Source organism: Sciurus vulgaris (genome assembly GCF_902686455.1).
Source record: "Sciurus vulgaris genome assembly, chromosome: 3".
NCBI classification, from domain to species: Eukaryota; Metazoa; Chordata; class Mammalia; order Rodentia; family Sciuridae; genus Sciurus; species Sciurus vulgaris.
Window position 1 is genome coordinate 181819631 of NC_136463.1, and position 27763 is coordinate 181847393.

The 27763-nt window shown below is 42.9% G+C and overlaps 1 protein-coding gene across 3 annotated transcripts; it reads left to right on the plus strand.

Moving 5' to 3' along the window:
- The first annotated feature begins 329 nt into the window (after positions 1-329).
- On the plus strand, positions 330-27763 carry COPS7B (COP9 signalosome subunit 7B). 3 transcript variants are annotated; one of them, XM_079134875.1, is made up of 9 exons: positions 330-511; positions 905-944; positions 3426-3480; positions 7305-7482; positions 10311-10386; positions 12980-13068; positions 14986-15188; positions 17055-17160; positions 26534-27763. In XM_079134875.1, exons 1-9 carry the CDS (start codon positions 449-451, stop codon positions 26690-26692), a joined length of 969 nt encoding a protein of 322 aa, XP_078991001.1. In that variant the 5' UTR covers positions 330-448; the 3' UTR covers positions 26693-27763. The 3 variants fall into 3 exon arrangements, with proteins under 3 accessions (XP_078991001.1, XP_078991000.1, XP_078990999.1); XM_079134874.1 differs by lacking the exons at positions 905-944; positions 3426-3480 and having other exon boundaries at positions 354-511; XM_079134873.1 differs by lacking the exons at positions 330-511; positions 905-944; positions 3426-3480 and adding an exon at positions 3888-4813.

Here is a 27763-nt window from a genome sequence, read left to right on the forward strand (position 1 = left end):
GAATGCTCAGCGGCTTCGCAGGGGGACGAAGAGCGTCAATGGAAAAGGCCCTCCCTAAGAAGTCCCGTAGGACACAAATTTTCATTCGATGTTGTTGCCTAGCGTTTGCCCCAGCGGAGGGTTGGCTTGAGATCTGCAGAGACTCGAGGGACCTGCTCCCGCCACTGGGCACACTAGCGGTCTGAGACGACGGCAGGTTGCACTGTGCGAAGTGGTGGAGACTACATTTCCCAGCATTCCAGGGCGCGCCCGGGGACCACAGATCCCAGCGCGCCGCCAAGAGGCCAGGCACTACAAATCCCAGCATGCCCCGAGCCCCGCTCTTCTAACTTAGATTCCCGTGTGCCGCGCAGTGTGCGCAAATTCAGAATCCCGCCGGCGGGGTTAGTGGTTTCTGAATCCGAGGCTTGAAACCGGACGAGAAGACCCTCTTTACTCTCACAGGAAGATGACAACCCACAGAGAATTAACTTCTGTTTACATGGAACTCAGAAGTCTCCTGCAAATCATGGTAAGGTTGCAAACAAACAGAAACACTGATTAAACCATGAAAGATTGTGGAACAAAATGACTTCCTCAAATCGTATTCGTTTGTTGACCGGGGCGTCTTTTAAGTGTTTCTCCGGATTTTCTGGTGCACTCTTACTTTGGACTGGGAAATATACCGATTGTGTATACTCGGAATATCAATACGGGAAGGGACACTAAAGGATGTGCTAATCCAGTCCCTGTTTTTACTCGTGAGGAAGTTGAGGCCCAGCAAGGCAAAAGATTGATCATAGTTCTAGCAAGTTGGGGCAGAGTTAGAATTCGGCCCTAAGCCTACCGACCCAGAGTGTGGGTCCCACTAGGAAAGTGATATTTTCAGCAGTATGACAATGTGATTGTTATTCTTGAAGAACAGGAAATCAACCTTCATCTAGGGTTGAAACACCCAGAATTAGGTAAGCATTTATTTAGTGAATTTCCTGCAAGTGAGGAAGTGTGATATTTGTTTATCATGAGTCTAGGTAGGACTTGGTGTTTTGACTTGTTCTTTGTCACTCAAGGTGACATTTAATGTGGTTTCAGGAAGTAGGTAAAATTGATGTAAGCCACAATTTCCTTGGAGATCTCCTCTTCCTTCCTAGGCCTTCATTCCTCTTTCTGTCCCTCTTCTCACCCATCTGAGCACACACACATTTTTTTCTCCCATATAATTCAATGAACATGTTTTCAGCTTCGGTCATTTGTCAGGCACTGAGTGGGTAAAAGGTGAAAGGCATGATCACTGTCACTATGAAGATAACCTTTGATTTAGGGAAATAAGGAGACTCTGTTGAGATTTAAGATAGATTGTGATGCATAAAAGAAATCACATTAGTAGGCCACAGAGGTCCTGTTGGGGAGATTTATAATAGCTTAAAAAACTTTATGGAGAAGTGGCATTTGAACTTGAAGGATGGATTTTTTTTTCTGCATTAAAAGTTTTATCCTTAGATGCTTTTGTCAATGAGGTAAAACATACATGCAGTAGAGGAACAATCTTCACATATGTATACACCTAGATTGCCATCACCCAAATCAAGATAGAGAACATTTCCATCATTCATTGTGCTTCTCAATCCGTACTGCATCCACACATCTGGAGATAACCACTCTTCTGGCTCTATTACCATAGATAATTTTGTCTGTACCTGAATTTCACTTATACAGTGTGTATAATATATGTCTGGCTTTTCTCATTCATTGGTGTTTTTATGAGATTCATCCATGGTATGTATACCTTTTTAAAATTTGTTTTCATTTGGTTACTAGTATGCATATATATATATATTATATATATATCTCACAATTTATTTGATTGGTTGATGGGCATCTGGGTTATCATTTTTCTGGCTGCTAATTACAAAGCTACATTCTTATATGAACCTTTGTATGTTTCTTTTTGTGGACATGAGCACATATTTCTAGGAAAGAAGTCAATGTCTTGTAGAGTATGTGTATGATCAGCAATAGAGATATTGCCAGTTTTCCAAAGTGATTGTACAATCTATGCCTTCTCCAGCAATATAAGAGAATTCTAGTTGCCTCTTATCCTTGCCAGCATAGGGTGTTGTCAGTCTTTAATGTTAGCCATTTTGGCTAATGTGGCATTTCATCAAAGTATTTATATTTTTCTGACATTGAGCATCTTTTCATATGCTTTTTGCCAATTTGAAAGTCCTCTTTTGTGAAGTGACTGTTCAAGTATTTTGCCCACTTTTATTTATTTATTTATTTATTTATTTATTTATTTATTTATTTATTTACTTATTTATTTTTGGTACTGAGTATTAAACCCAGAGGTACTTAACCACCAAGCAACATCCCCAGCTCTTTTTTTGTATCTTATTTAGAGACAGGGTCTCACTGAGTTGCTTAGGGTCTCGCCACATTGCAGAGGCTGGCTTTGAACTTGCAATCCTCCTGCCTCAGTCTCCCAAGCTGCTGGTATTACAGGCATGTGCCACCGTGTTTGGCATCCACTTTTAAAAATTGGGCCATTTGTCTAACTGATTTGTAGTTCTTTACATAGTTTGGATATAGAATGCTTTGATACATAACTTTGCAAAATATCTTTTCCAAGGATGTGGTTTGTTTTTCACTCTTACCAGTGTCTTTTGAAACAAATTCTTAATTACAATGTATAATAGTTTAGTGTTTATGTAATACTCTTTGCATTAAATTTAAGAAAGCTTTGGTTGTAGGGTTAGTAGGATTTTTACAGGCAAATGTGAGAGAAGAACATGGCAAAAAAGAGAAAGCAAGCCTGGGCACAGGCCTGTTTGAATTCATGTTGGGCACTGGAAGGCCTAGAGTTCAACCTGTGAAGCGGGTGGAAGGAGACAAAGCTGGAACTATTAGAAGGGAGGCATACTGCAAAGGACTTAAACTGCAGCCTTGGAGAATGAATGTTATTTTGGAGGAAGCAGAGGGATTGCCAGAATATTTACAAGCTCACACTGAACTCAGTCGTCTTTCTCTCACCCTTAAACTTGCCCCTCATCCTTCATTGCCCCATTTAACACCACTGTCAGACAGCTTTGGCTTCCTGGGCCAGAATCCTGGGTATTCTCCTTCCTTCTCCCTTCATTTAACTGGTCACCAATTCTCATAGATTTTATAGTCTAAATGTCTTCAACAGTGTCTCCTTTTTCATCTCCAACTGCCAGTATGTTTGTTTAAGAGCTTATAGTCTTGTATGTGAAATAAGGCATCTGCTTCTAGTTCTCTTCAGTTAGTTCCTGTAGCACTTAGTATAGCCATTCTAAAATGAGCTATTCCTACTTCTTCCCAGCTTTAAAAGCCTAAATAATTCCTCATTGCCCTTAAGACAAACTAAAAACCCCTTGACTTGGATTATGTCCTTTCTGCTTTTATTCATTTTTCCTGATTTAACTCAAGCCTGATCTCCTCCAAATGCCCACCCTTAATCACCCTTCCCCAGGCCACAGTCAGGTGAGTCTTATTTGTTCTCCCAGGGGGCTGTGAGGTCTCCAAGGTCTTTGCTGTATTTAGACTTTTACTGGGTATAGTATCTGGCATGTAAATTCCTGATGACCTGACTTCAGCTATGCACCCCTCATTTCTCATACCTGAAACCTGGGTTCCAGCCACTTTTGGTTTCTTTTCTGCATCAGTGTATGCTGCACAGTGCAAGGCTCTGTGACTATGGTCACTACCCTCTTTTCTTTCATTTTTTTGCCTGGAAAATGATTGTTTTTTTTCTTCTCAAATCTATTTGGTATCTCCTATCCCTCTCATAGCACTTAATACATTGGAGCTTTTTGCGCACAAGAAACTTGTTTTATCTTTTAATAACCTTCTAGAACATAATAGGCACTAAATAAATTTTTTGAGTAAATGAATCAATTAGTTGGTTCTAGACTTCATAGCATTGTTCTGATTTCTACACTATAATGCACAATAAGTAAAGGGGGCTCTTTTCTAGATTTTGAAACCTGAAGATCTGTGTCATGTAATCTAAAAGAATAAGTTCAAGCGTTCAGTTATGTGGCATTTCTTAGCCATCTTCCCTGGTGAGTTGGTTAGCACCAAATGCAATGCCACGAATGACGTTTTGGTCACAGAACTATTGTTGTTGGCCCAAACCATCTCCTGTTTATTTAATAACATTTTTTGAATAGAGGTCAAGGATATCGTCTTTGGCTTAGACAGCCCGGACTCCAAAGCAAGCTTTGGCACTTACTGACATTTGGACTTTTAGCTTCCCTGAAAAATGGAATTACAGGTCATGGTTTTATGAGAGTTCAGCGAGATAATACATGTAAAGCCCCTAGTGCATGGGGAAAATGCTCAATAAATTGTAGTTGTTTTTAGGCTTAATGGTTCACTGTGCCCAGGGGTAGGTGCAGTTGCCACAGGGAGCTCCTGGGATAAAGCTCAGGCAGACGGGTGAGCTCGGGTCCAGGATGGTGATGGCGGCGGCCGTGGTTTAGGTCCCAGTATTATCTAGGCCGCATTCTTCTCCTTGAGCCCCTCTCTACTCGCCTCCCGTCCCGGTTCCCCGGCTGCAGCCCATCCAGGACCTTCTACTCCCTCTGGTTTCGAACTGAAGGAGGTCGGAGGCGGTGAACGCGGCGCGGGGAACCTTGTGTGGGTGGAACTCGAGTGCCGCGGTGGGAGGCTTCCGGGGGAACCGCACGGTCGACGGGTCGGCGGAGGTAGAAAAACGCCGGACGCCGGGCTGATCATGGACGCTTGACAACCTGCGGTCAGGCGCCGGGAGGCCGAGCCAGCCACGAAGAATACGGAGAGGCGTCGGGGACAGGTAGGGGCCGGTGAGAGGGTAGGCCGCGCCGGGGCCTACGCTCCAGTCTCGTCCAGACTTCCGGCTTGGCGGCGGCTGCCAGGAAAACCCCGAGCCACGCCGCCCCGCCCCCGCCCCGGGAGCGCGCCCCGCGGCTCCTCGCTCCACGCCCGCGGCCCTGCCTGAAGCGAGCTGCCAGCCCTGAGACCGCCGCAGCTTGCGACCCTCCGCTTCCGCACCGCGGCTATTTTCGCTGCCCCATCCCCCCAAAGCCCGCCCATTTGCCCCTCTCCGGTTCATCAAATAGCGCCTTCCTCTGCTGGGAATTCATCTTCGCTGGGTCCCTAGCCTCCTAGGGGGCCTTTGACTCCAGAAGCTAACGACTGTCACCGTCTTCTTAAACTCTCCACACACTTGCACTTTAATCTGAGATCTTTGGGTTGCACCGAAGTTTCTCCCCGTTTCATTACCTCCTCTCCACCCCCAGCTCCTTCCATTTAGTCTCTTTGCCTAGATCCCCACCTGTCTTCACACGTGTCCACTTGGAAGACAGTTTTCCTCTCCTCTCCTTACCACCGTCATCTAACTTCCTCTCCTCTTCCCCATTTCTCCCCTTCCTCCTGTCACCCTCTCCCCTTCCTCTCTTTCTTTTGTCTCCTCAGAACTCATTGTTAACACTTTTTCTGGTAGGACCTTAGGTGCTGCTAAGTGAGGCAGCATAATAATAGTGTGAAAGATGCAGTTTTGTTGCCTGACTCCACAAGAAAACATAAGTGTTTCTTGTACCAAACTATCTGTTAAATTTGTTTCCATATTTTTTAATTGGTGCATTGTAGTTGTACGTATTGGTGGGTTTTGTTGTTACATATTTGTACATACAAACAATATAATTTGGCCATTGCGATTCCGCACTGTTTCCCCTTTTCCTCCCTTCCTTCCTCCCCCTGGTGCCTTTTCTCTTCTGATCTACCTTGGATTTTCATGACCTCCCCCCTTTATTTACTTTTTCCTCTCTAGCTTCCACATAGGAAAGAAAACTTACAACTTTGATTATCTGAGTTTGGCTTTTTTCAGTTAGCATAATCTCAAGTTCCATCCATTTTCCTGCAAATGATGGAATTTCTTTCTTTATGACTGAATAAAACTCCATTGTGTGTATTTGCATTTTTCAAATCCGTTTATCCATAGTTTGAATTTGTTCCATAGGCTGGTTCCATAGTTTGGAATTGTGCTGCTATAAACATGGGTATGCATGGATCACTAGAGAATGCTGACTTTAATTCTTTAGGATAAATACTGAGGAGTGGTATAGCTGGGTCGTGTGGTGATTCCATTCCTAGCCCTTTTTTTTTTTTTTTTTTTTTTTTGCGGTGCTGGGGATTGAACCCTGGGGCTTGCAAGCACTGGACCCACTGAGCTATATCCCCAGCCCTATTCCTTTTAAGGAGCCTCCCTACTGATTTTCTAGAGTGGCTATACTAATTTATAATCCCACCAACAGTGTAAGAGTGTTCCTCTTTTTTTTTTTTTTACCAGATTATCCTTTTGTAAATTGTTCTTTACTTCATTTTACTACACATAACTCTTTTCCTTCGTTTTGCCACACTCCCCAATTTTCATCATTTGTGAAGGACAAATCTCTGCTTATGTGGGACTCGAGTAGGTATGTTGTGCGTCCAAATACACCCAACATGTAATTAGATTACAAAATTGAGGGTCCTTCCTGAACCTAATGTCTTGGGGATGGCAATATAGTATCTGCATTGTTTTCCCAAATCCTGTTATTGTTGAAGTTTTATACAGATTTTGAGTTATGTTTAGTAAAATGTCACATATCATTAAGAGACCAAATGGAGGAATTTTCCCTGTGGACTTGCACAGTATTTTCTAAGTTTGAATATATTGTTGCTTATCATTTACAATGTTTTTCTCCTTTCCCAATGCTTAAATAATGTGTGTGTGTTGCTAGGCGTGGAACCCAGGGCCTTGTGCATGCAAAGCACACACTGTACCATTGGGCTACATCCCCAGACCTTAAATTACTTTTTAAATTAAATGAAGCATGGTTCTTGTAAGCTGTTTGTGTTTTATCTTGTTCTGTCTGTAGATGAGATTCTAATAACACATAGGAAGCTGAAATGAGTTACCTTTGTTAATGGGCAATATCCTTTGACTCTGAACCAGAATTTATAAATGAGGTAGATATAAAACAAGTATGGAGAAACTCCTGTGTGTTTCTTTAGGTCATGGTAGTCTTTAAGGGCCTATAAAGGATATCTCTGGGAGAGGGACAGATGGGGAAGTGACTTAGATAAAGTGTGTTTCAAACTTGGAATTAAGGACAAAATCCCCTTAACTTCAGGCTGAACCTTACCCATCTCACAAAGTTCATTGCATCTGGACTCAGGAGCTGTTTTATCTTTATAAACGCTGGTGTCTGGTCCAGCATTAAAAAACTACAGACTTTGGAAAGTAGAAGAAAGAATGACTGACACACTTTTCTTTTGAACAGATCTCCAGGTCAGAGAATGGCAGGTGAACAAAAACCCTCAAGTAACCTTCTGGAACAGTTTATTTTATTAGCCAAAGGTACCAGTGGCTCAGCCCTCACTGCTCTCATAAGCCAGGTATTGGAAGCTCCTGGAGTTTATGTCTTTGGAGAGCTGCTGGAGTTGGCCAATGTGCAGGAGGTAAGAGCAGTTTCCAAATAATTTGTCTGTTTTCTTTTTACTTAACCTTTCTGTGACTCTCCAGGTTTCCAAGGAATTTCACTGCTGAAGTATTGTGGACCTGTAGGGTACTCTATTAAAGGAGTGACAGGAATTGGTGGGGCAGGGGAAGAGATCAAGGATAATGTCTTGGGTTCTTTTATTCAATATTAGCCCCTTGGGTAAAGTTAGATTGGGTTGCTAGTTATCTGAAAGATAGCAAAAAAGTACAAATGGTGCTATAAGTGTGGGCTGATGTTTAATAGGGTTAGTTTCAGGCACTCTGAGGAACAAAAATCCTCCAGCACAATATAGAGAGGGAAGATTGGTCAGGGACATACATAGCAGAAAATGATTGCTGTGTTGAACATGAGATGGGCATGAATAGGAAAGTTATTGTTCCTGCGAAAAAGGGCAATGTTGCGCTAACATGGATGTGTTAAAAAGCTAAGAAAGATAGGGCTGGGGTTGTGGCAGTGGTAGAGCACTTGCCTAGCACATGTGAGACACTGGGTTTGATTCTCATCAGCATGTAGAAAAATAAAGATATCATGTCCATCTACAACTAAAAATACACTTGAAAAAAGTTAAGAAAATTAAAGCAAGGAAGTATTCCAGTTTGATTTGTCGATTTGTTTGATTGTTTTATCTGTTTTGGTCAGTGTGCCTCAAAAATGAGATCTATTTTAAGAAGGACCAAATGGAACAAAGAGATGGAAAGCAACTTACACTTCTTACTTAGGCACTTGCATTTTTATTTATTTGAGAGAAATGCAGGCATGTTTTTGCTGTAGAAGGGAGCTCTCAGAAGCTTTGATGTGTTGGTTGATGGGTCCATTTTCTCCCCACCATCACAGATTTCTGGTGGCTCAGAATGGTGCTGACTGAAGGATGCCCACTAGATTCAGGTGTGGTACTTCTTGCAGATCATGTGCTGGATGCTTCTGAGAGTGGCCTTTGCGTTCTTGGTGGTGGTGTTCTACATTTAAGAGGTGGCTGACTTTTGCTGTGTTGATCATTGCCTTCATGACCATCATGACACTTTTGCCATTAGCTGCCCACAGTCAGTTATAACCACAGCAGTGGGCCTTAAGGGTATTGGGCTTGGTGCTATATGTCTGCTTATTCTTCTTCATCAGGAGACTGGAGTAGTTCCTTATGACCGTCCCACACATAACTTCTCTTCCTCTGCTGGCCAGAAATGGAATGAGAGAGCCACCTTATTTTTTAATTGTAAATTTTTACTTAATGTCTGTATTTTTTGCTGTACTGTAAGCTTGTGAGGATAAGACTTGTGTTCACCATTGCTTTCTTGGAGCGTGTGTGTTATAGCCTGACACACAGTAGGCTTTCAGTGAAAATTTAGTTTACCAGAAATGGAAAATTAATACTTGGGGCAGGGGAGGGGGAAGATTTGAGAGAACTGGATTTACTTTTCAACAGAAGAGATGACCTTCAGGTAGGTTCATGAAAAACCTGAATGAACATGCCAAGCCGTTGATTCTGAAACTGTGCAAGACTGGTTAAGAGGAAATAGATGGAAATTAAAGCTGGCAAGAACTTATGGGCTTAGGCCAGTTTTGTAGTATCTGTTTTAGAGACAATGGTCTGTTCTAGCTAATGTTTTAACTCTCTCTCTGAAAAGTTGGGGGCTGGATTTGGTGACCTTTACATGTCTCCTCCAACTCTGATTCAGGGACCTCTGGAGGTTTGTAATAATCTGAGAAGGTAGACTGAGGTATAGAATGGTAGAGTTCTTACTGTTATGCTTAGCAAATCACCTTTATCTCCACAGTTTGTGTTTTTCCACTTATGAGCTGAGAAATAAGCTAGCTGCCTTTTAGTGGTCTGAAATTATGGTTCTTGGAATTTTTTTAAATTTATTTTTTGTTTTTTTGAACTTTTTTTAAAATTGCTAAAGCTGAGTAGTAGTGGTATTGTTGTTCTTGTTTGGATTTTTCTGAGTTGGTAAATCAGAAGAGTAACAGGACCTTGTTTGTAGTAAAAGAAGCACCTAGTTAAGGTAACTGACAGCAGAGCAGTTCCAAGCAGAATAGTAGCTCTTTGGTTTTTCTACAGTGGCTCTTTGCCATCAACTTCAGTGAAGAGTAAGTAATTTTAATGAAAATTTGTATTTGGGGCCACCTGATATCCTCGTTTCTGTCCTAGCCTGACGTTTCTTTCATACCTTATGCTGTGCTACTCTTTCCCAGAGTTCATAGTCCGCATGTGGTCCTGAAACTTGGAATTAATGCTAAGTTGTGTTCAGTTGGCTTGATGGTGATTCTCAGCCTACTGAGCTGTTGTATGGACAGGACTGTTCCAGTCTTTCTTTCTTTGTTTTGGTACTGGGGATTGAACCTGAGCTATATCCCCAACCCTTTTTATGTTTTGTTTTGAGACATGTTCTCACTAAGTTGCTGAGGCTGCCTTTGATCTCACAATCCTCCTGCCTCAGCCTCCCAAGTTGCTGGGATTATAGGCATGTGCCTCTGCACGAGCCCAGTCTTTGTTTTAATGTAAAGGGAATCCTGAGAAAAGTTGAACTGTTTCCAGTGCTTAATGCTGTGTGTGTGTGTGTTTTAGAAGCAGCTACTGGGGCGTGTATCTGTAGTATAAAATGTCTTCCTGAGGGAGAAAGATTGAATTTGGGCCTTTAATAATCTTACTTATTTTTTCCCAAAGAATCAGAATTGGAAAGGACCCCAGGGACTTTGATATCTTTGGCACATGGTCACCCACCTCTGTTTAAGCCCTCTAGTGATTGGTAGATAGTTTGGTCTATAGTGAACTTTGTTTTTCCTCCTCAGCTTGCAGAAGGAGCAAATGCTGCTTATTTGCAGTTGCTGAACCTGTTTGCCTATGGAACATACCCAGATTACATAGGTGAGTTGGTTAAGATCCTTCAGAAGACTTAACTATGTCACTCCATTTGGAGGATGATTGAGGTTCTAGATATAAAGTGTGGTGTGTGTGTATGGGGAGTTCTTGACAGGGCTGTTTCTCATGTTACTGAGGTCTGCAGGTGACCTCACAAAAGGGATTTGCCTTCTTACCTTTTGTTTCCCATCAGGGAAAATGGGGGCTATGTGTATGCTCATCCATAAACAAAGCCCTTGTTTATCTTCCAGATAAGATTCTTGAGACTGGTATTTGTAGGGCACTTGGTGTGTGATGAAATGTCAGAATACCCATTTGTAAGATATTTCAGTGTTTTAAATGTTATCAAAATAATATCATACTGAAGAATATTTGAAAAATAAATTTTAAAAGTTACTTATAGTTGTACCTCCATTAATTATTGGTAGCATTTAGTGCCAGACTTGTTTCCCGTTATGCTTGACTCTGTATATACAATTTCATATTTTTCCTTCATTTGTTTCACAAGTCTTTAAATTTTGTACTTACTTACTTACTTATTGGTACTGGGGTGAACCCAAGGGTGCTTTGTCATTGAACTAATTCCCTTCCTTTTTTTTTTTTTGAGACAGGGTCTCTGAATTATTTAGGGTCTGGCTAAGTTGCCCAGGCTGGCCTTGAACATGTGATTCTCCTGCCTCAGCCTCCTGAGTTGCTGGAATTAGATGTGCACCACCATACCTGGCTTTACTCATTTTTACTATTTCACAGTCTCCTATTCTACCACTGAGATACATTCCTAGCCCATTTGAGTTGTTTTAAATTAGAATCTTAAGTTTCAGGAATGAGGGACTTGCATATCCAAGTGCTAACTTACCTTATACCCAAACAAGTTTTCCTGGATTTCCTTTCCTTTCCTTTCCTCCTCCCCATCCCCGCTCTTTCTCTTACGGTCCCCCCCGCCCCCCACATTCTTCCTCTCTCCCTCTCTTTTTTGCTTGCTTTCTTTCATATGAAAGTAGACTGATGCTCAGGCCTTCCCTACTTTATCCCTGACTTCCCCTCCTTTCTAAGTGGTCATTTCTACTTATTCTGTGCTGTCAGACTGAACAGTTTGCCACTTGCTGGTACATCATATTTTTCTTCCCTTTTCTTTCTTTCTTTTTTTTTTTTTTTTTTTTTTTTTTTTTTTGGTGCTGGGGATTGAACCCCTTGTGCTTGCGAGGCAGGCACTCTACCAACTGAGAGCCCCTACATCACATTTTTCTGATCATCTTTTGTTCCAATAAATGTGTCCTATTTCTGTCCTCACTTACTAAGGAGGCAGCATATACAGACTCTGGAACCAGACTGCCTATATTCTAACTCAACTTCTGCTATTGTGTGTTCTCTAGCAAATTAAATATTTTATGTGCCTCAATTTTCTTAGCTGTAAATTGAGAGTAGTAATACAATTCCATAATTCCTTACCTACACTCCTTGAGGCTAGATGTTTTAGCAGTTTAGAATTTGGTGGACTTGGAAAAGGTAGTATGTGTTTGCCTTTTTATGTAACATTCCCAGAAGGATGTGGGCAGCATCTGTAGTTGAACACATCCACAGTTTTGCAACAAAACAAGTAAATATTCACAACAAACACGATAAAAGCCAGCCTCAGTTCAGTCTTGTTCTCAGGACAGGAATTGCCACCATGTGAATTTCAGCACCCTGCTTAAGAAAAAATCAGTTTGGGTTCAGCTTTTTGGAATCCAGAATTACATTAAAGGAATTGAAGACATTTGAAATCTGTCTTGGGTTTGTTGTGAATGTTAACTGGATGTGTGTCTGTGTGCGTGCGTGCGCTCTGTATATCATCTGCAGCTACTGCCCCCTGCCCCCATTGCTGTGATCATTACTATTTACTAAAATTTTGCTCATCCCTCAAGACTCATCTCAAACTCCATATCTTTCACGAAGCCTGCTTTTCTTTCATCTTCTGTACCTCCCAGATGAGATTGTTCTCACTGTCCCCTTTCCTTCTCCCTCTCCTCTGTCCCTTCTCCCTCCCTTTTTGTTTATTTCTCCCTCTCTTCTTTTCTCTTGGAAATTTGTATCCTTCTGGTAACTCTGCTTTGCTTTTGTAGCTAGTGAAACATTTAATTATAAGATTGAGGACAAGTCCAGGGCCAAAGAGTTGCACAGCTGTAGGTGGTTGGAGTTCCTGGAGTTGGTGGCCCAGCAGCCCTGACAAAGCCCATCTTCTTCATCCTTGATTCCCCTGAAGATATCACCTTGCATAGAATAGATGCTCAGTGAAGATACGTTGGACTTAAATCGAGTGTCACAAGGGGCACAAACAGTATTCCATTAAGATAATTCCATTTAAGATAATTTTGTTTGTTTGTGCCTGGCTTTTTAGGAGACTTAACTCCTTTTGTGTATAGACTGGTCTTTCTTTTTTGGAAGCATATTGTCTTTCAGAGAAGATGGGAGGAGCTCATGGAATGTTTGCCCGGTGAATAAATGCAGAGTCATGACAGTGGTTTAGTAGTACAATTGGTGGGGAGTTGATGAGCTTATTCCATAAAATATCTTAATTTTATTTTTTGTCTTAATTTTTGTGGTGGGTGGGACTGAGCAGCCAACAAGGAGAGCCTGCCAGAACTGAGTACAGCTCAGCAGAACAAGCTGAAACATCTTACCATCGTGAGCTTGGCGTCAAGAATGAAGGTACAGTCCCAGATCCTTCCCTGCCTTTCTCCACATCCCAAGTCAGGTGTCTCATTGGCATCAATGAGGGAACTCCCAGCTACTCACAGTAGAGTGGCTTCTTAAATACATTAAATTTACTTGGCAAAGAAAAAAAGAGAAAAAGGTAACAAAGTGATGTAAACAGTTACTCCCCATTCCTGCATTCACAAAAGCTTGCCCTACAGGGGCTGAATCAGCAGGTCTTGTTCTGGCATGCCATGAGTCATCACATGACCTGAACATTTGGCATGTTAAGGGAGACTGTTGTTTAAAGATACATATTTTTCAAACAACAGGGTATCTTGCAGCAAGTTAACTACCTCTGTTGCTTGGTGCACAGTGAACTGTGCCCATGTTGGAAGAAAATCTTGGTATATTGGATTTACTGAGAGAATTTTTTTTTCCTGTGTTGGGGATTTAAACCCAGAGTCTTGCACATATTTAGCAAATGCTTTACCACTGAGCCATACCTCCAGCCTAGAGAGGTGGATTTTTAATATCCTGCCTTTTTTTTTTTTTTTTTTTTTAATTTTCAAAGTCAATTACACTAATTGGAATTTTCTTCTCATATGCTAACTTTATACTCTATACTTCTGTAAGATACCGCTCCATCATACCTCTGAGTTCTCTGCCCCAGTGTGTTTAGAAGAAGCCTTGCAGCCAGCTGCTCCCAGTCATTAATAAAGATAGTCTAGACTCAGTTAATTTATAGTTGACTTGGATTCTCTGCCTAATCCTAGCCTCTTAAGTTTTTGTGGAAATATGCTTTTGAAAAAGTTTGCTTTTTGATTGCACTTGAGATACATATGTGTTCTTGAGATACATATGCATTTCAGTTGCTGAAATTATTTTATCTGATCTATTCACAAATTTCTGGAACTCATTTTAAGTGGGAGGTTTTTTTTTTTTTTTTTTTTTTTTTTTTTTTTAAATCCCTTTTGGTGGTGCTTGGGATTGAACTCAGGGCCTACCACTGAACTACATCACCAGCTCAGGGGATCCTGTTTTGGGAAATGAAGACCTGACCTTTTCTTGTCCTGATCATAGACTTCTCGAGTGTGGTAAAGGGTAGGATGATTTTTCTTCTTTCTGCAGCTTATCATTGTAAGCCCACCCACCATCCCTGGATAGCATGCCTTTAGCCATGGAAAGCCCTTCTGGGTGTGTTTGCTGTATTTCTTTTTCTGTGTGCATCTTTCTTCTTTCTGTGTGTCTACAAATTTGATTTCTACGTTTATTTCTAAACTAACTGTAGTAATGTGGCAGGATTTGCAGAAAACTGTATATTTAGGTATTATATTGTCTTGGAGTCATGCAGAATATTGGTACAATCCAATAAAGGACTCGTTGGGGGTTTGCATTTTCTGGAAAAATCTGAGAAAACAGGTGCAGACTTCAAGATGCCTTCTTTACTGGCTGTCTCCCCTGGCCACCTGTAGGAAGAGTGATGGCCTGCAAATCTTTTTGCTAGCACTTTGCTGGGCAAGCAGCCAGTTCTCCCCAGTGTCTGGGACTTCTTGGAGGTTGTGATAATCTGGCATTTTATGCAAAATATGCAAGCTTCCTGAAGGTGGCAGCGTGGCACATGTGGACTATTTCCTTTTTCTCTGAAAGGAATCTTTCGGATCTGTAAGAGTATGCTCCAGGGTGTGAAAACTGAAGGCTGGGTGAAGTCCAGGATGTAAAGAATTAAGAGGGCACCTTCTTGGACACCATAGGGTCTTGTCACAGGTTCTGCAGTTCATTTCTCTACTTTTGTCATATTAGACATTAATGATTATGACTGACCTGCATTACCTGAGCCCAAAGTCAGCTGTTGGCTGTGTGGATAATACCTGCGTTTTCATTAATGCTTACCAGGTGGTTTTTATAACTATCACATGGCCTTATCCACAGTGTATTCCCTACTCTGTGCTGCTGAAGGATTTGGAAATGAGGAATCTCCGGGAATTAGAAGACCTCATCATAGAGGCTGTCTACACCGACATCATCCAGGGCAAGCTGGACCAGCGAAATCAGCTGCTGGAGGTGGATTTCTGCATTGGCCGTGACATCCGGAAGAAGGATATCAATAATATCGTCAAGACCTTGCATGAATGGTAAGGCTGAAAGAAGGAGCGGGATAGCTAGCTTATCCTTTGTCCCCCTACATGCAAAAATGCAATCACCAGGAGTCAGCTGAGGTCTTGGTGTGGGCCAAAGGACGGTGAACCAGATAGTGGGGCTGCATTTGTGATGACAGATGTGTGGTAGTAGGAATCATTTCAAGCCTTCTAGTGCCTCACTGTAAAATCGTTCTTGCTTTAAATGCAGCTGAGGGTTGTTGAACAAGTGGGCCCTGAAGTACTCAGACCTGGCAGGGGAGCGTTCATCCTAGTTGCGTGACACCCATCCTGCACTTTGCAGTTGCAGACTCAAAGTTTGGTCAAGCTCAGGAAGTTAGTATTTGTGAGATGTTTTCGGATAAGAAAACTTTTGTTCAGAGTCTATAACACTGAGCTGGTGTTTGTGAAACACTGGGAGGGATATTGAAGATAAGGAATGGGTTGTTCTGATTTGGAACACAGCCTCACACAGAATATTTGATAACTATATTCCTGATATATAAAAAGAATTGGGGCATTTGGTTGCATTCTCAGTGAAATTCGATATTTAACAAGAGCTGTTACACATTCTACAAGGATTTATTGTGGAGTTATTTAAATGATTTCGGGTTTATAAAGCTGGATGGACTTAGAGAAGTTGTAGTGAGTCTTGAAGGAGGGCTGGGAGTAGAGTAGAATTTGAGGTGAGGAGAGTCTGTGAGCAGGCAGGCTTCATGCAGAGGGACAGGCAACTTGTTTTCCTTAAAACAAATGATCTCATTTATCTCCTGGATTCTTTCCAGGGATGAATGGCCCACCTTTGAAATCTGGGGTCTAATGCCCTCTGAGTTTCCCTCATTGACACTATTCTTAAACCTCGGGCATGTGCTGCCCACTCCTCACGCCACATCTGTCCCAAGTGTGGCCCCCTGTGCAATGCCTGACAAAAGCAGGAGCTTTCGGGCTGGGGAGATAGCTCAGTTGGTAGAGTGCTTGCCTGTCAAGCATGAAGCCCTGGATTTGATCCCCAGCACCGCAGGAAAAAAAAAAGAAAAAAGAAAAGAAAAGAAGAAAAGCAGGAGCTTTCAAAGATTCTTAAACTGTTATATCAAAGTAAACTTAAAAAATACTACACAAAAATTGTCTAGCAAACAAAGTCTAGATGTCTGATCCTACTAAAGTTGTCTATTCCAGTCCAGTTTTGACCTGGCTCATACGGTTTTCACAACCAGGACCTGGTTTCCTGTTTTAAGCCCCTCGTACATTGGGCCAGGATGTGATACCCGGACTCCTGGCCCAGAGTGTTCACCAGGAGAGAGCCTTAGAACTCCTGTTGCAGTTTGGCATTCAATTGGAAACAGAATTGTTACTTTGAGAAGTTCCACAAACATGATATTGAATCTTAAATAGAGGGGATATGAATATTCATTGTTGCTATTCTTTCAAAAAAAAATTTTATTAAAAAAAATTCAAATCACAATGGGGAGAATAACAGTGAGCAACAGGAGGAGTATGACAGGAAGGAACTTCAGTTTCTGAGGAAAGGGGTAATCTCCAAAAAGGATGCTTTGGGAATTTTTTTTTTTTTCCCTGTTGAGGAGGATGATTAGTGCAACCTGTCACATCTTGCCCACCTCCACTCTCACAGCCTGTAAAACCACTTCCCATGGGTCTACAGAAGTTGGATATGAGAGCTGTATTCCAAGGAAGTACCCACAAACCACCACGTTTGTTCCCATTTTTCTGTGTAACGTATTTGAACGAGGTGGGGCAAGAGTCCCATAAGGTGGTAGGGAGGCCTTTTGAGAAAGAGGTTCCCAAGGCCGGGAGAGAGAGATTCTGGGCCTCCTGGCAGCTCCGGGCTGGTGCTCTCTGTTGCAGGTGTGATGGCTGTGAGGCGGTTCTGCTGGGCATCGAGCAGCAGGTTCTGAGGGCCAACCAGTACAAAGAGAACCACCACCGGACTCAGCAGCAGGTGGAGGCAGAGGTAAACAGGAGGGAATGTTTGCTTCTCTCCAGGTGCACCTGGCTGTTCTTTGTAGTGTTTTTGTTTTTATCTTGTGAGCCTTGGTGTGGCCAAAACAAGCAGTCCCCCCAAATAGTTTTGGGTGCTGGAACATAGGAATTAGTGGGACACAGCTCTTGATTTTGATTCTCTCTTTCTCTCTTCTGATTCTTGGTCAGTTCAGGGTGTACAGACTGGAATTGCAGAGAAGATTGTAATTCTCTGAAACACATGTCTTTACAGTTGTAGAGCAAAATAAAACACATTTGGGGATGGATCTTAAAATTGGTTAGAAGCTGCTGGGGTTGTGGCTCAGCGGCAGCATGTATGAGGCACTGGGTTCGATCCTCAGTACCACATAAAAATAAATAAATAAAATGAAGGTATTGTGTCCATCTGCAACAACAACAAACGGTTAGAAGAATCTAGGGATATGTCTCAGTGGTAGAGTGCCAAGCATGCAGGTCCTGGATTCAAGCTCCAGCACTGGGGAGGTGGGGGGGTGGCTAAAAGGATGGTGGTTGTCAGCTGTGGAGGAGTCACGGGCTTCAAGGCCTGGTACTGCTTAAGTGGAGTGGCAGGTGCAGAGTGTTTTATTCTAGACTGTATCCTTATACAAACACTTTTAATTTCATGATGTTTCATAATAAAAAAGGGAAAAATTCAGTGCATGAAATGAAAATGAAGATGTGAGTGTGATTTTAGTGATGCGTGGTTGTCCAAGACACTTTTACCCTCTTGCATGCACACAGTCTCCAACCTTTGTGTTCTGGGCATTTGTGTGCCTATAGTATGATGTGAGGAGCCCTTAAGATCAAAAGCATTGGTTCATTTTAGCATTTAAAGTCCTTTAATAGTGTGGCTGGGGCTTGAAATGTCAGTGGTATTGAATGAGGTTTTACAGTCAGTTGTTTTAAGAGTATGACTGAGAGGGGCTCAGAATTCCAGGTATGTTTTAGGAACATAAAAAAATGAATAGATGTGCTTTTCACAAAGAGGTTTATGAATTTGGAGAGTCCTTTACTCCTTGAAAAGAAAACCTGTGCTTATTTATCTCCATAAAACTGACTCTTGTACTCTGTCTCACCTACAGTAGGTACTCAGATGTTGAACTGAATACCATAAACGTCTGTCAGTGCACTGCTGAAGTAGGCCTTTCATGAACTCGTGCTAATTTATTTCAGATATCTTCTTCCCCATGTACATACACTCTGGATGTTCAGTTCATGGCACATTTTTAATCCAAGAAGGATAAACTACATTTAATTTAACATTAGCAAAGTCAAAGTCAGGACATTAAGCCTACTACTTCACTAATAAGCTAGTCAGCTATCTTCCTGATGATGTGGCCTCCGTCTGACCTAGGATTGAGATGTGAGCAATGTAGGATAGGTTGACCACTCTTTTCTGTTTATTTTTCTCTATAAATGAAATCCTAAGAAAAACAAGGTTTGGAGGCCTACCCTCGGGGAAACCTAGGTAAAACCTACGGCCTTTAATCTAGCAGGGGACATGGGTTGCCTTTGTGCTGGACTGTTGCTGATTGTGGCAGGTGGTGGAAAGTGAGTAGGAAGGGGGCATCATTGTGGTCATTGACAAAGATGAATGACGCTTGTTTAGAATTTTAAACTGTTCAAGGTTTCTTTCAGTGACTGGCATCAGACAAAAGAAAGGCAGGTGTGAGAATCACAGCCTCTGGGATAGGAGTCATCTCTTTTTCTCCTTTGCTATTAAAGCAGTGAAGCTTCTTTTTCCTTTTCTCAAAAAACAAAAACGGGGTGTGCATGGAGTTGTAGACACTAAAACAGGTGAGTGTGCACAGAGTTGTTGTAGACACTGGGCCAGTGTGAGCTGCTGTGCTCTGTTCTTTCACAACAGTGTATACTCTTCAAATCATGGCTTTTTTTTTTTTTTTTTTTAAGTGATCCGACACTTGCAAATTTGTTATGGGTAGCCAGTTTTTAGAAAATACAGCTACCCCTGCTAGTAAAGCCTGGTGCCCACTAGGCGGCGCTAAGGACTTTGAGAAAAAGATCTGAGTAAAAATACGAAGGCCACCTCCACCAGTATTTAAAATGATCTGTTGACATAGTAGTCTTCTAGAAAACTTGGAACAGCTGGATAGGACAAGAGAAAGTGGATCTCAGCCTGGTCGTTTTCTGTTCAGTCTGTGTGGTCTGCAGTGCAGGGTAGGTGCTGATCATCCGCTGCTTGAGGCATATGAAAGGTGCTTACCAAATGCTCATTGACTTGAAAAGAGAACAGATCTTCAGAGAACAAAGGTAGTTCTGTTATATCCTGCTTATATTTATGCTTCTGTTACCCTTGGCCTTTTATAGGCATTTTCTTAATTGAGTGGGTGATCTTTTCTTCATTGGTCCTTAAATTCCATTGCTATTCTCAAAGGGCAAAACTTGAAATTTTTCCCAAAAATCTTACAATAGCTTTCTTCTGGTGAGTTGTACCTTCCAGAACCTTCCCTCTGAATGAAGATAGCCCTATTACAAACTGCCTAAGAATCTTCTTTCCTTTTTATATAAGTAACATATTTAGTTACAGTTTCAGCAAGGCCAGGGGTACAGAACAGTAACATTATTTCATTATTTCATTGTTTCTGAGGAAGTGCTCTGGAGGGGAAAGAAGTTCACAAAGCAACTCTTCATTTGATTTTAGAAGGAAGTTTTCTTCACATTTGAATGTGCCTGTGTCTGATGTTCTGTGGAATGTTAATATATAACTGTAGTTATACATTCATAAAATAGGCTATGTTCAATTCATATAGGTAATAAAACTAAAGAAGGCTCTGTTTTCTTATGTAGAAAATCCCCAGGTGCTAAGTCAGTGACAAATCTTGAGCTTGCTGGCCATTACAGTGGCGCTAATAGTGTGCCTTGGAACCTGTTGGACAGGCTGTCCCCATCTCCTGCTTCTCTCTCTCTCTCTCTCTCTCTTTCTTTCTTTCTTTTTTTTGCACTGGAGATTGAACCCAGGGTCCTTTGCCATTGAGCCACGTCCCCAGTCCTTTGTATTTTTAATTTTTTTAGTAGATGGACACAATACCTCTGTTTTATTTATTTTTATGTGGTGCTGAGGATCAAACCAAGTGCCTCACACATGCTAGGCAAGTGCTCTACCACTGAGCTACAGCCCCAGCCCTATATTTTTAATTTTAAGACAGGGTCTCACTAAGTTGCTTAGAGCCTCACCAATTTCCTGAGGCTAGACTCGTCTTTGTGATTCTCCTGCCCCAGCCTCTTGAGCCACTGGGATTATAGGCATGTGTCACTGTGCCCAGCTCCTGCTGCTCCTTTTCTTTGTAGCACTTTTCTATCTGTGGGTTCTATTTCCTGTTGTCTGCATTTGCTTTGCCCCACAGCTGAAGGAAGTTTTTCTGCCCTAGAAAGCTCTTCTCTCTCCTTTTGCCTGAATATTTAAGGTCTCTACTAGAGACTCTAGTAGAGTCTGGCCACATTTTTTGCCAGCAGGTGGATCTTAACTGGAAAATTCCTGAGGTCCATGTTTTGAAGAGCTCAGCAAACTCTAGGTCATCTGGGGGTAAGTAGGGTAGGGGTGGCCTGTAAGCTAGGCCCCTCCAGGAGGAAAATCAGAAGGGGTCTGTCAGATTTAGGCCAAAGAAGACAAGTTTGTGGGGTATTTGTCATCAATTCAGTGGGGCTCTGTGGAAGAGGATTTAGACATCTCAAAGTCTACAAGGTTGAAACAGGTTTAACCAGTGGACCTCCCTTCAGGGCCAGCCTGGAGTCCTGGAAGGAGCGCCACCCTTAAGCCTGCCCAGCTCCTGGCAGACGTTAATTCTTTTTCATTTTTGTGGTACTGGATATTAAACACAGGACAGTGCACATATTAGGCAAACTCTTACCACTGAGCTACATCCCATCCCTTTTTATTTTGTTTTGAGACAGGGTCTCAATAAGTTGCTGAGGCTGGCTTTTGAACTTAAATCCTCCTTCCTCAGCCAGTCACTGGGATGATAGGCAGGTGCCACCGCACCTGGCTCTAATATTCCCATTAACCCTGAGAGTCTTTGATTGACCTTAGCAGTCCTCTTCATGAGTTCCGTATGTTTAATATGCCAACCATAGGACTGCACGTGTAGCTCCGTGGCAGAGTGCTTGCCTGGCATGCACAAGGCCCTTTGCAGAAAAAAAAGCCAGTGATACAGCTGATACTGAAGCAAGGCATCTGTCACACTGGGACCCAGGGTGGAGCCACAGCACGCCCTCCTGAGGTTGTCTTCATGGAGTTCTAGGCCTTGTTTCTTGTGCATAAGGGACACTTGCCCAGGAAGCCTCTTTTTCCCTGGTGTCTGATTACATTTCGCTTCTGCATGATACTGCTGTAGAGGACGTACACATCTATCGGCAATCTTGTTGGCAGGGGGAGACGTGTGTGGGACACGGAGACCAGTACTGGCTGAAGTGCTGGGAACAAGAGCACGGCTGGGGAGGAGCAGGTGGGAGCGGCTGCTGAGCGTGGGGTGGAGTGGTCAGGAAGCATGGGGTGGGAGAGGAGCTTGAATCTCCAGGCGCTCAGGGTGGCTGGCTGAGGAGGCATTTTGCCCAGGCTGGACTTGCAGGGTCGCGGAAGGCAGAGATGAAATCACTGCTTCCAAGTGTGTGGGGGCAGGTAGGGGCAGTGAGTGTAGCTGGTGTGCAGGGTCTGTGTTGAGGAGCAGGGAAGGAAGGAACCAGATCTTGAATGGTGTTTAAAACTAGAAAAAGAACCAAGTTTTCTCCAGGACCAAGTCTCTTGCACACTAGGGTCACTAAGCACCCAGAATAGTAAGAGGGTAGTAACCACAAGGGAAAGCTGCTTGAAGGTAAGCTGGCATCTTAGTGAAGGGGAGGGTGTCCCTGCTTTTGTTTTTTGCTTTTGACAGGCTCTCGAACCAATAGAATTGAGTCTCCCGAGATGGGGTGACTGAGTTACCCTCAGGGGAGTGCTGGTGTGGTCAAGAGGAGGGCCCGTGTGAGGCTGCCTCAGGAGCTGCGGTGAGAACCTGTGGGTTCCTGTGTGAAGACATGACACCTGACATACCCAACTTTGACGGGAACAAGTATACATACAGCCAGAGAGCAAAACTAGCAGAGCACTGCGGGCAGTTGCAGAGGCCACCAGGGAACCTTATCTCAGGGAATGAATGTGCCCAGATAGGGTTTGCCCCTGGCTGCCAGGTTGGGGACTGACTGCTCAGCTGGCTGGGATGCAGATACTCTTGAGTCCAAAGCTCGCCCAGGTCCCCTGAGACCACTCAGGAAAGAGAGAGATGCTAATTTTTTTCTTTTTACTTTGCTTTGGGGCAGGCATACTAGGAATTGAAACCCAGGGGTGCTCTACCACTGAGCCACAATTTTTATTTTGAGGTGGGGTCTTGCCAAATTGCCCAGGCTGGCCTGGAACTTGGAATCTTCCTGCCTCAGCCTCCCAAGTCTCTGGGATTACAGGTGTGTGCCACAAAGCCTGGCACCAGTTGTTAATTCTGACAGACTCGAAATGACTTTATGCTACAGAAACACGGTGCAAAGGATTGAGAATAACCAAGAATTGATTACCTGTTTTTTTTTTTTTTAAACTCACATAGGGGTCAAGAGACTATCAGTAAATCTCAAGATAACTTAATCAATGTAGAAACCTATTGTTTTGCTTGATTAAAATTTTTTCAGCTTTTGAGGAAACCTCAAAAGAAACCCTCTCAGGTACTGCTCAGTTGGAGGACCTTCTCACACTGGAAGTCAGAGGTGACTGGCATGCAAATAAGATTTTAATATTCCTCCTAATGTTTAGAAAGAATATCAAACTACAGAAACATTGGAATGTTATTTTATAAAACAGTGGTACCTGAGAAATCACATTTTAAAATTTCTCCTCCAAGGCCATCAAAATAGGCCTAGAAGTTAAACAAGCAATAACAGATCTCGTAAAGAGAGGCACACCTGCTTGCCCCGTGATCTTTCCTCACCAGCTCCCCCAGTTACTCTGCTGAGGCAGAGACACCAAAACGGCAGGGAACCACTGGGAGGGAGGACTGTCTGGGCTTCTGAGTTAGGGGTTCAGGCCTGGCAGAACACCTAGTACACCCAGACTTGACTTAGAGCTCATTCCATAGTACCTGTCCCAGCCCCAGTCCTGTGACTCTCCTGGCAGAAAGGTTCAGATTTTGGTAGGTTATAGCAGTTTGGGGTGTGGTTGTTTCTCTATTCACAAAATGACAGTGACAACAAATAACCACCTCCAGTCTAGTTGGGTTGACGCTGCAGATGATTGCTCTTCTCCAGGAACTGAGTATTTCTCTCACTTTCATAGCCATTATTTGATATTTGCATTTGGACTTTTTCTTTCTTAAGCTCTTGATATTTTGACTTCTGAATTTTTGATCCTGCCTACTCCCTTGCTCTGTAGAAAGGCAAATCTACTGCTTCTCAGAGAATATGGAAACCATCAAACAGGAAAGATACACATTACTCTGCAGTATCCTTCTCTTTTTTGTCCTAATATGTGTTTTTTGTTTTTTGTTTTTGTTTTTTAAAGAAGGCTAACATTTGAGTGGACTCTTCCCTATCACCTCCTTCCTCTGCCTGCTTTTCCTTCACGTTTTGTTCCTTTCAGTGAGCTGAAGAGCAAAGATGTAAAAACCGTCAGGACTGGTGTTCAGGGATGGGCGTGTAAACAGACACTGCACTGGAGTGCACACTCCGTGGATTGGTGCTATCAGTTTTCAGAAGGCATCCCTAGTTGGAAACATTCCAAAATCTGGAAAATTTTGAGCATATGTAAAATATATGCAAATATTCCAAAATCTGCTAAACTCTGAATTCTGAAACACTTCTGACTCTGGGCACTTTAGCTAAGCAGTCCTGATTCTATGTAAAACGTGTAACCCTTTTCATCTGGAAAGCTCACGTCTAGGAGTATGCCTTCCACAGATCTTCACAGAGTATATGCAGAGGTAAACATAGAAGGCCTTTTATTCCCACACCAGAAAACAAACCAGGAACTAATTTTAAATGGTAGAATATTTACAGCACAGTAGTACACAGATATTCAAGAGGACATGTGTTGACATGGGAAAATGTTGCTTGGATATTTTTGAGCACCTACTTTGTTAACAAAAAAAAGGCATGCTGCAAACAGTGGAGTGATAACACTTGCCAGTTCTTTTCCTTAGTTTTCTTTTGTCAATTATTTGCCTGAAATTCATGCACTAGTTGTTTATTCAAGAAGAGTTCAAAGGTGGTGCATGCCTATAATCCCAGTGGCTCAGGAGGCCGAGGCAGGAGAATCACAAGTTTAAAGCCCGCCTCAGCAAAAGCAAGGCCCTGAGCATCTCAGTGAGACCATGTTTCTAAATTAAATACAAAATAGGGCTGGGGATGTGGTTCAGTGATCGAGTGCCCCTGAGTTTAATCCCCTGTACCAAAAAAAAAAAAGTTTGAAGTTCTCATGGAAATGTTTGGTTTCATACATTGTCTGCAGTTAGCTGAGTATAAAATGCTTCAGTTGTCCTTTTTTTTTTTTTTTTTTTTTTTTTTTTTGTACTAGGAATTGAACCCTGGGATACTTGACCACTGAGCTACATCCCATTTATTTATTTATTTATTTATTTATTTATTTATTTATTTATTTATTTTTTTTTTAATTTTGAGACAGGGTGTCACTAAGTTGCTGAGACTACCTTTGAACTTGCAATCCTCCTGACTCAGCTTCCTGAACTGCTGGGATTACAGGCGGGTGACACTGCGTCCAGCTCGCCCTTCTTTTTCTAAGGATGTTTTCAGTGTTGATTTCTGTTACCTTCTGAGTCATACTGCTTTGCTAGATGGTCTACTTCTACTTGTTTTAACCAAAAAGCATTGGTTTCCCTTTTTCTTTTGTCCTTCCTGCAGTACTGTGGATGGAACCCACAGTCTCACACATACTAGGCAAGTGCTCTGCCACTGGATACATCCCCAGGCCTGGCCCCACTTTTTATTTTTTGAAATACAACTTTTCATTTCTTTGGTTGTACACGATGCAGAGTCACACCATTCATACAATCTTACACATGCATAGGGTCTGTCATCCATGATGCCTGTCTCGTTCCACCATCTTTCCCACCCCCGTCGCCCCTCCCCACACTTCCCTTTGCCCAGTCCAAAGTTCCTTCATTCTTCCCTTGTACCCAGCCCCCATCCCTTTATGACTCAGATAAAACATTTGCCCTTGGTTTTTTTGGGGGATTGGCTTACTTTGCTTAGTATGATATTCTCCAACTCCATCCATTTACTTGAAAATGCCATAATTTCATTCTTCTTTAAGGCTGAGTAATGTTCCATTGTGCATATATACTACAGTTTCTTTATCCATTCATCTATTGAAGGGCATCTAGGTTGGTTCCACAGTTTAGCTATTGTCAATTGAGCTGCTATAAACATTGATGTGGCTTCATCACTGTAATAAGCTGATTTTAAGTCCTTTGGATATAGACTGAGAAGTCAGGTAGCTGGGTCAAATGGTGAGTCCATTCCAAGTTTTCTAAGAAATCTTCATACTGCTTTCTAGAGTGGCTGCACCAATTTGCAGTCCCACCAACAATGTGTGAGTGTACCTTTTTCCCCACATCCTTGCCAACACTGTTGATTGTATTCTTGATAATTGCTATTCTGACTGGAGTGAGATGAAGTCTTAGTGTTGATTTGCATTTCTCTTAATTGCTAGAGATGATGAACATTTTTTCATGTTTGTCGATGGATTGTATTTCTTCTTCTGTGAAGTGTCTCTTTAGTTCCTTAGCCCATTTATTGATTGGGTTGTTTGTTTTATGGTGTTAAGTTTTTTGTGTTCTTTATATATCCTGGAAACTAGTGCTCTATCTGATTTGCATGTGGTAAAGATTTTCTCCCAATCTGTAGGCTCTCTCTTCATGTTATTGTTTGTTTCCTTTGCTGAGAAGCAGCTTTTCAGTTTTAGTTTGAATCCATCCCATTTACTGATTCTCGATCTTATTTTTTGAGCCTTAGGAAATCAGGTCTGGCCCACAGTTTTGCCTTCCCTGAGCAGCTCCTGCTTCTTTCTGTCACCTGGTTTCTGAAGATCGTTGTAGATTTTCTTTTCTTTTTTAATATTTTTTTAGTTAACAATGGACCTTTATATATTTATTTGCTTATTTATACGTGGTGCTGAGAATTGAACCCAGTGCCTCACATATGCTAGGTATGCTCTCTGCTGCAGGGCCACAACCCAGGCCCCTATTGTAGATTTTCTTGCAGATGATTTTTGTCTGCTTCTCTGCCTCACCATATTGAGAACAAGTTGTGGTGCATGTCAGATGCTCACATCCAGTTCTGTCTCTCTCCAGGTTACCAACATCAAGAAGACACTTAAAGCCACTGCATCCTCTTCGGCTCAGGAAATGGAGCAGCAGCTAGCTGAGCGGGAGTGTCCCCCTCATGCTGAGCAGAGGCAGCCCACCAAGAAGATGTCCAAAGTGAAAGGTCTGGTCTCCAGCCGCCACTAGGGCCGGCTGGGGCAGCTGGTACTCACCAGGCCTGGGTCAGGTGGGGAGGGGACACCAAGGGCCTATTTCCTCCCTTCTCTACCTGCTGTGAGTTCCAGACCTGCCCGTCCCCTCACCAGCATCTCCCCATCCATTGGTACCGTTCCAGCAAAACCATGACTCCTTTCCCGACCCACTTCCTCCTTCCTGTTGTTCCCTCAGACTCAGGGGCTCTGTGGATGCCATCCTAACAGGGTGGACACTGCCCGCTTCCCTCCAGGAGGCTCTTGTCTCTGTACGGGCTCGTCCTCCTCCCAGTTGTTCTTTTGCTCCATGTCATTTTGTCAGGCTGGTCATAAGCCGAAGGCAGCTTTAACCGGCCCATAGGGATGACTGCAGAGGAGGCCCCTCTGAGCGAGGAGGGGGCGTTCCTTCTCCAGCCCCATGTACCACCGTCCCCATGATGGTGCAGGCGCTCTCTAGCCAGGTACCCACATGCTTGTTTTCCCTCTCCTGCCTTAGCCCTGTTGGCAGCTCCAGTTCAACCACGGAGGGATGTGATGCTGGGCTGTGTTTACTAAACCTGCGGGTTTTCAGCCTCTTAAGCCCAGCTTGGATCTCTCATTAGTTGGGAGCGCTGGGCTGACTAACCTCTGGTGTCTGAGCACAAACAGAGGGTGCTGTGGGTCTGCTGGTGGCAGAAGTGTTTCTCCCAGCTTGGTGTCTTTTGCTGGCTGCTCTTCCTGCTGCCTCTGACTGCTCGGCCTTGTTTTGGTGTGTAGGCCTGGCTGCTCTCTGGGGCCGTCTGCTAGTACTTGCTCTCCCAAGACCTTCCACACCTCCTGGCTGCCCCTGTGGTAGGGATGGTGGTGTTGGGGCCCCTCAGTCTGGTGAAGGACTGTTGCTGCTTCTGTCTCTTCCTTCCCACCCCTCCTTGGCTGGTGACCCAGAGCCCTCTGATGACAGCATACTCCTGGCCAGAGAAAAGGACTTGACTAGATTTTCTGAACTTGAACAGTTTCAGGTTATATTTTAATTTTTTTTTTTTTTTTGTACAGGTTAATTCTAATACATTTCAACATACTTTTTTCT

Bases quoted from the DNA above. Each gene is read 5' to 3' on its own strand.
- COPS7B (XM_079134875.1), top strand. From the start codon at position 449: ATGACAACCCACAGAGAATTAACTTCTGTTTACATGGAACTCAGAAGT. The intron at 512-904 runs GTAAGGTTGCAA...CTTGAAGAACAG, and splicing joins GAAGTCTCCTGCAAATCATG to GAAATCAACCTTCATCTAGG. The intron at 3,481-7,304 runs GTGAGTCTTATT...TCTTTTGAACAG, and splicing joins CTTCCCCAGGCCACAGTCAG to ATCTCCAGGTCAGAGAATGG.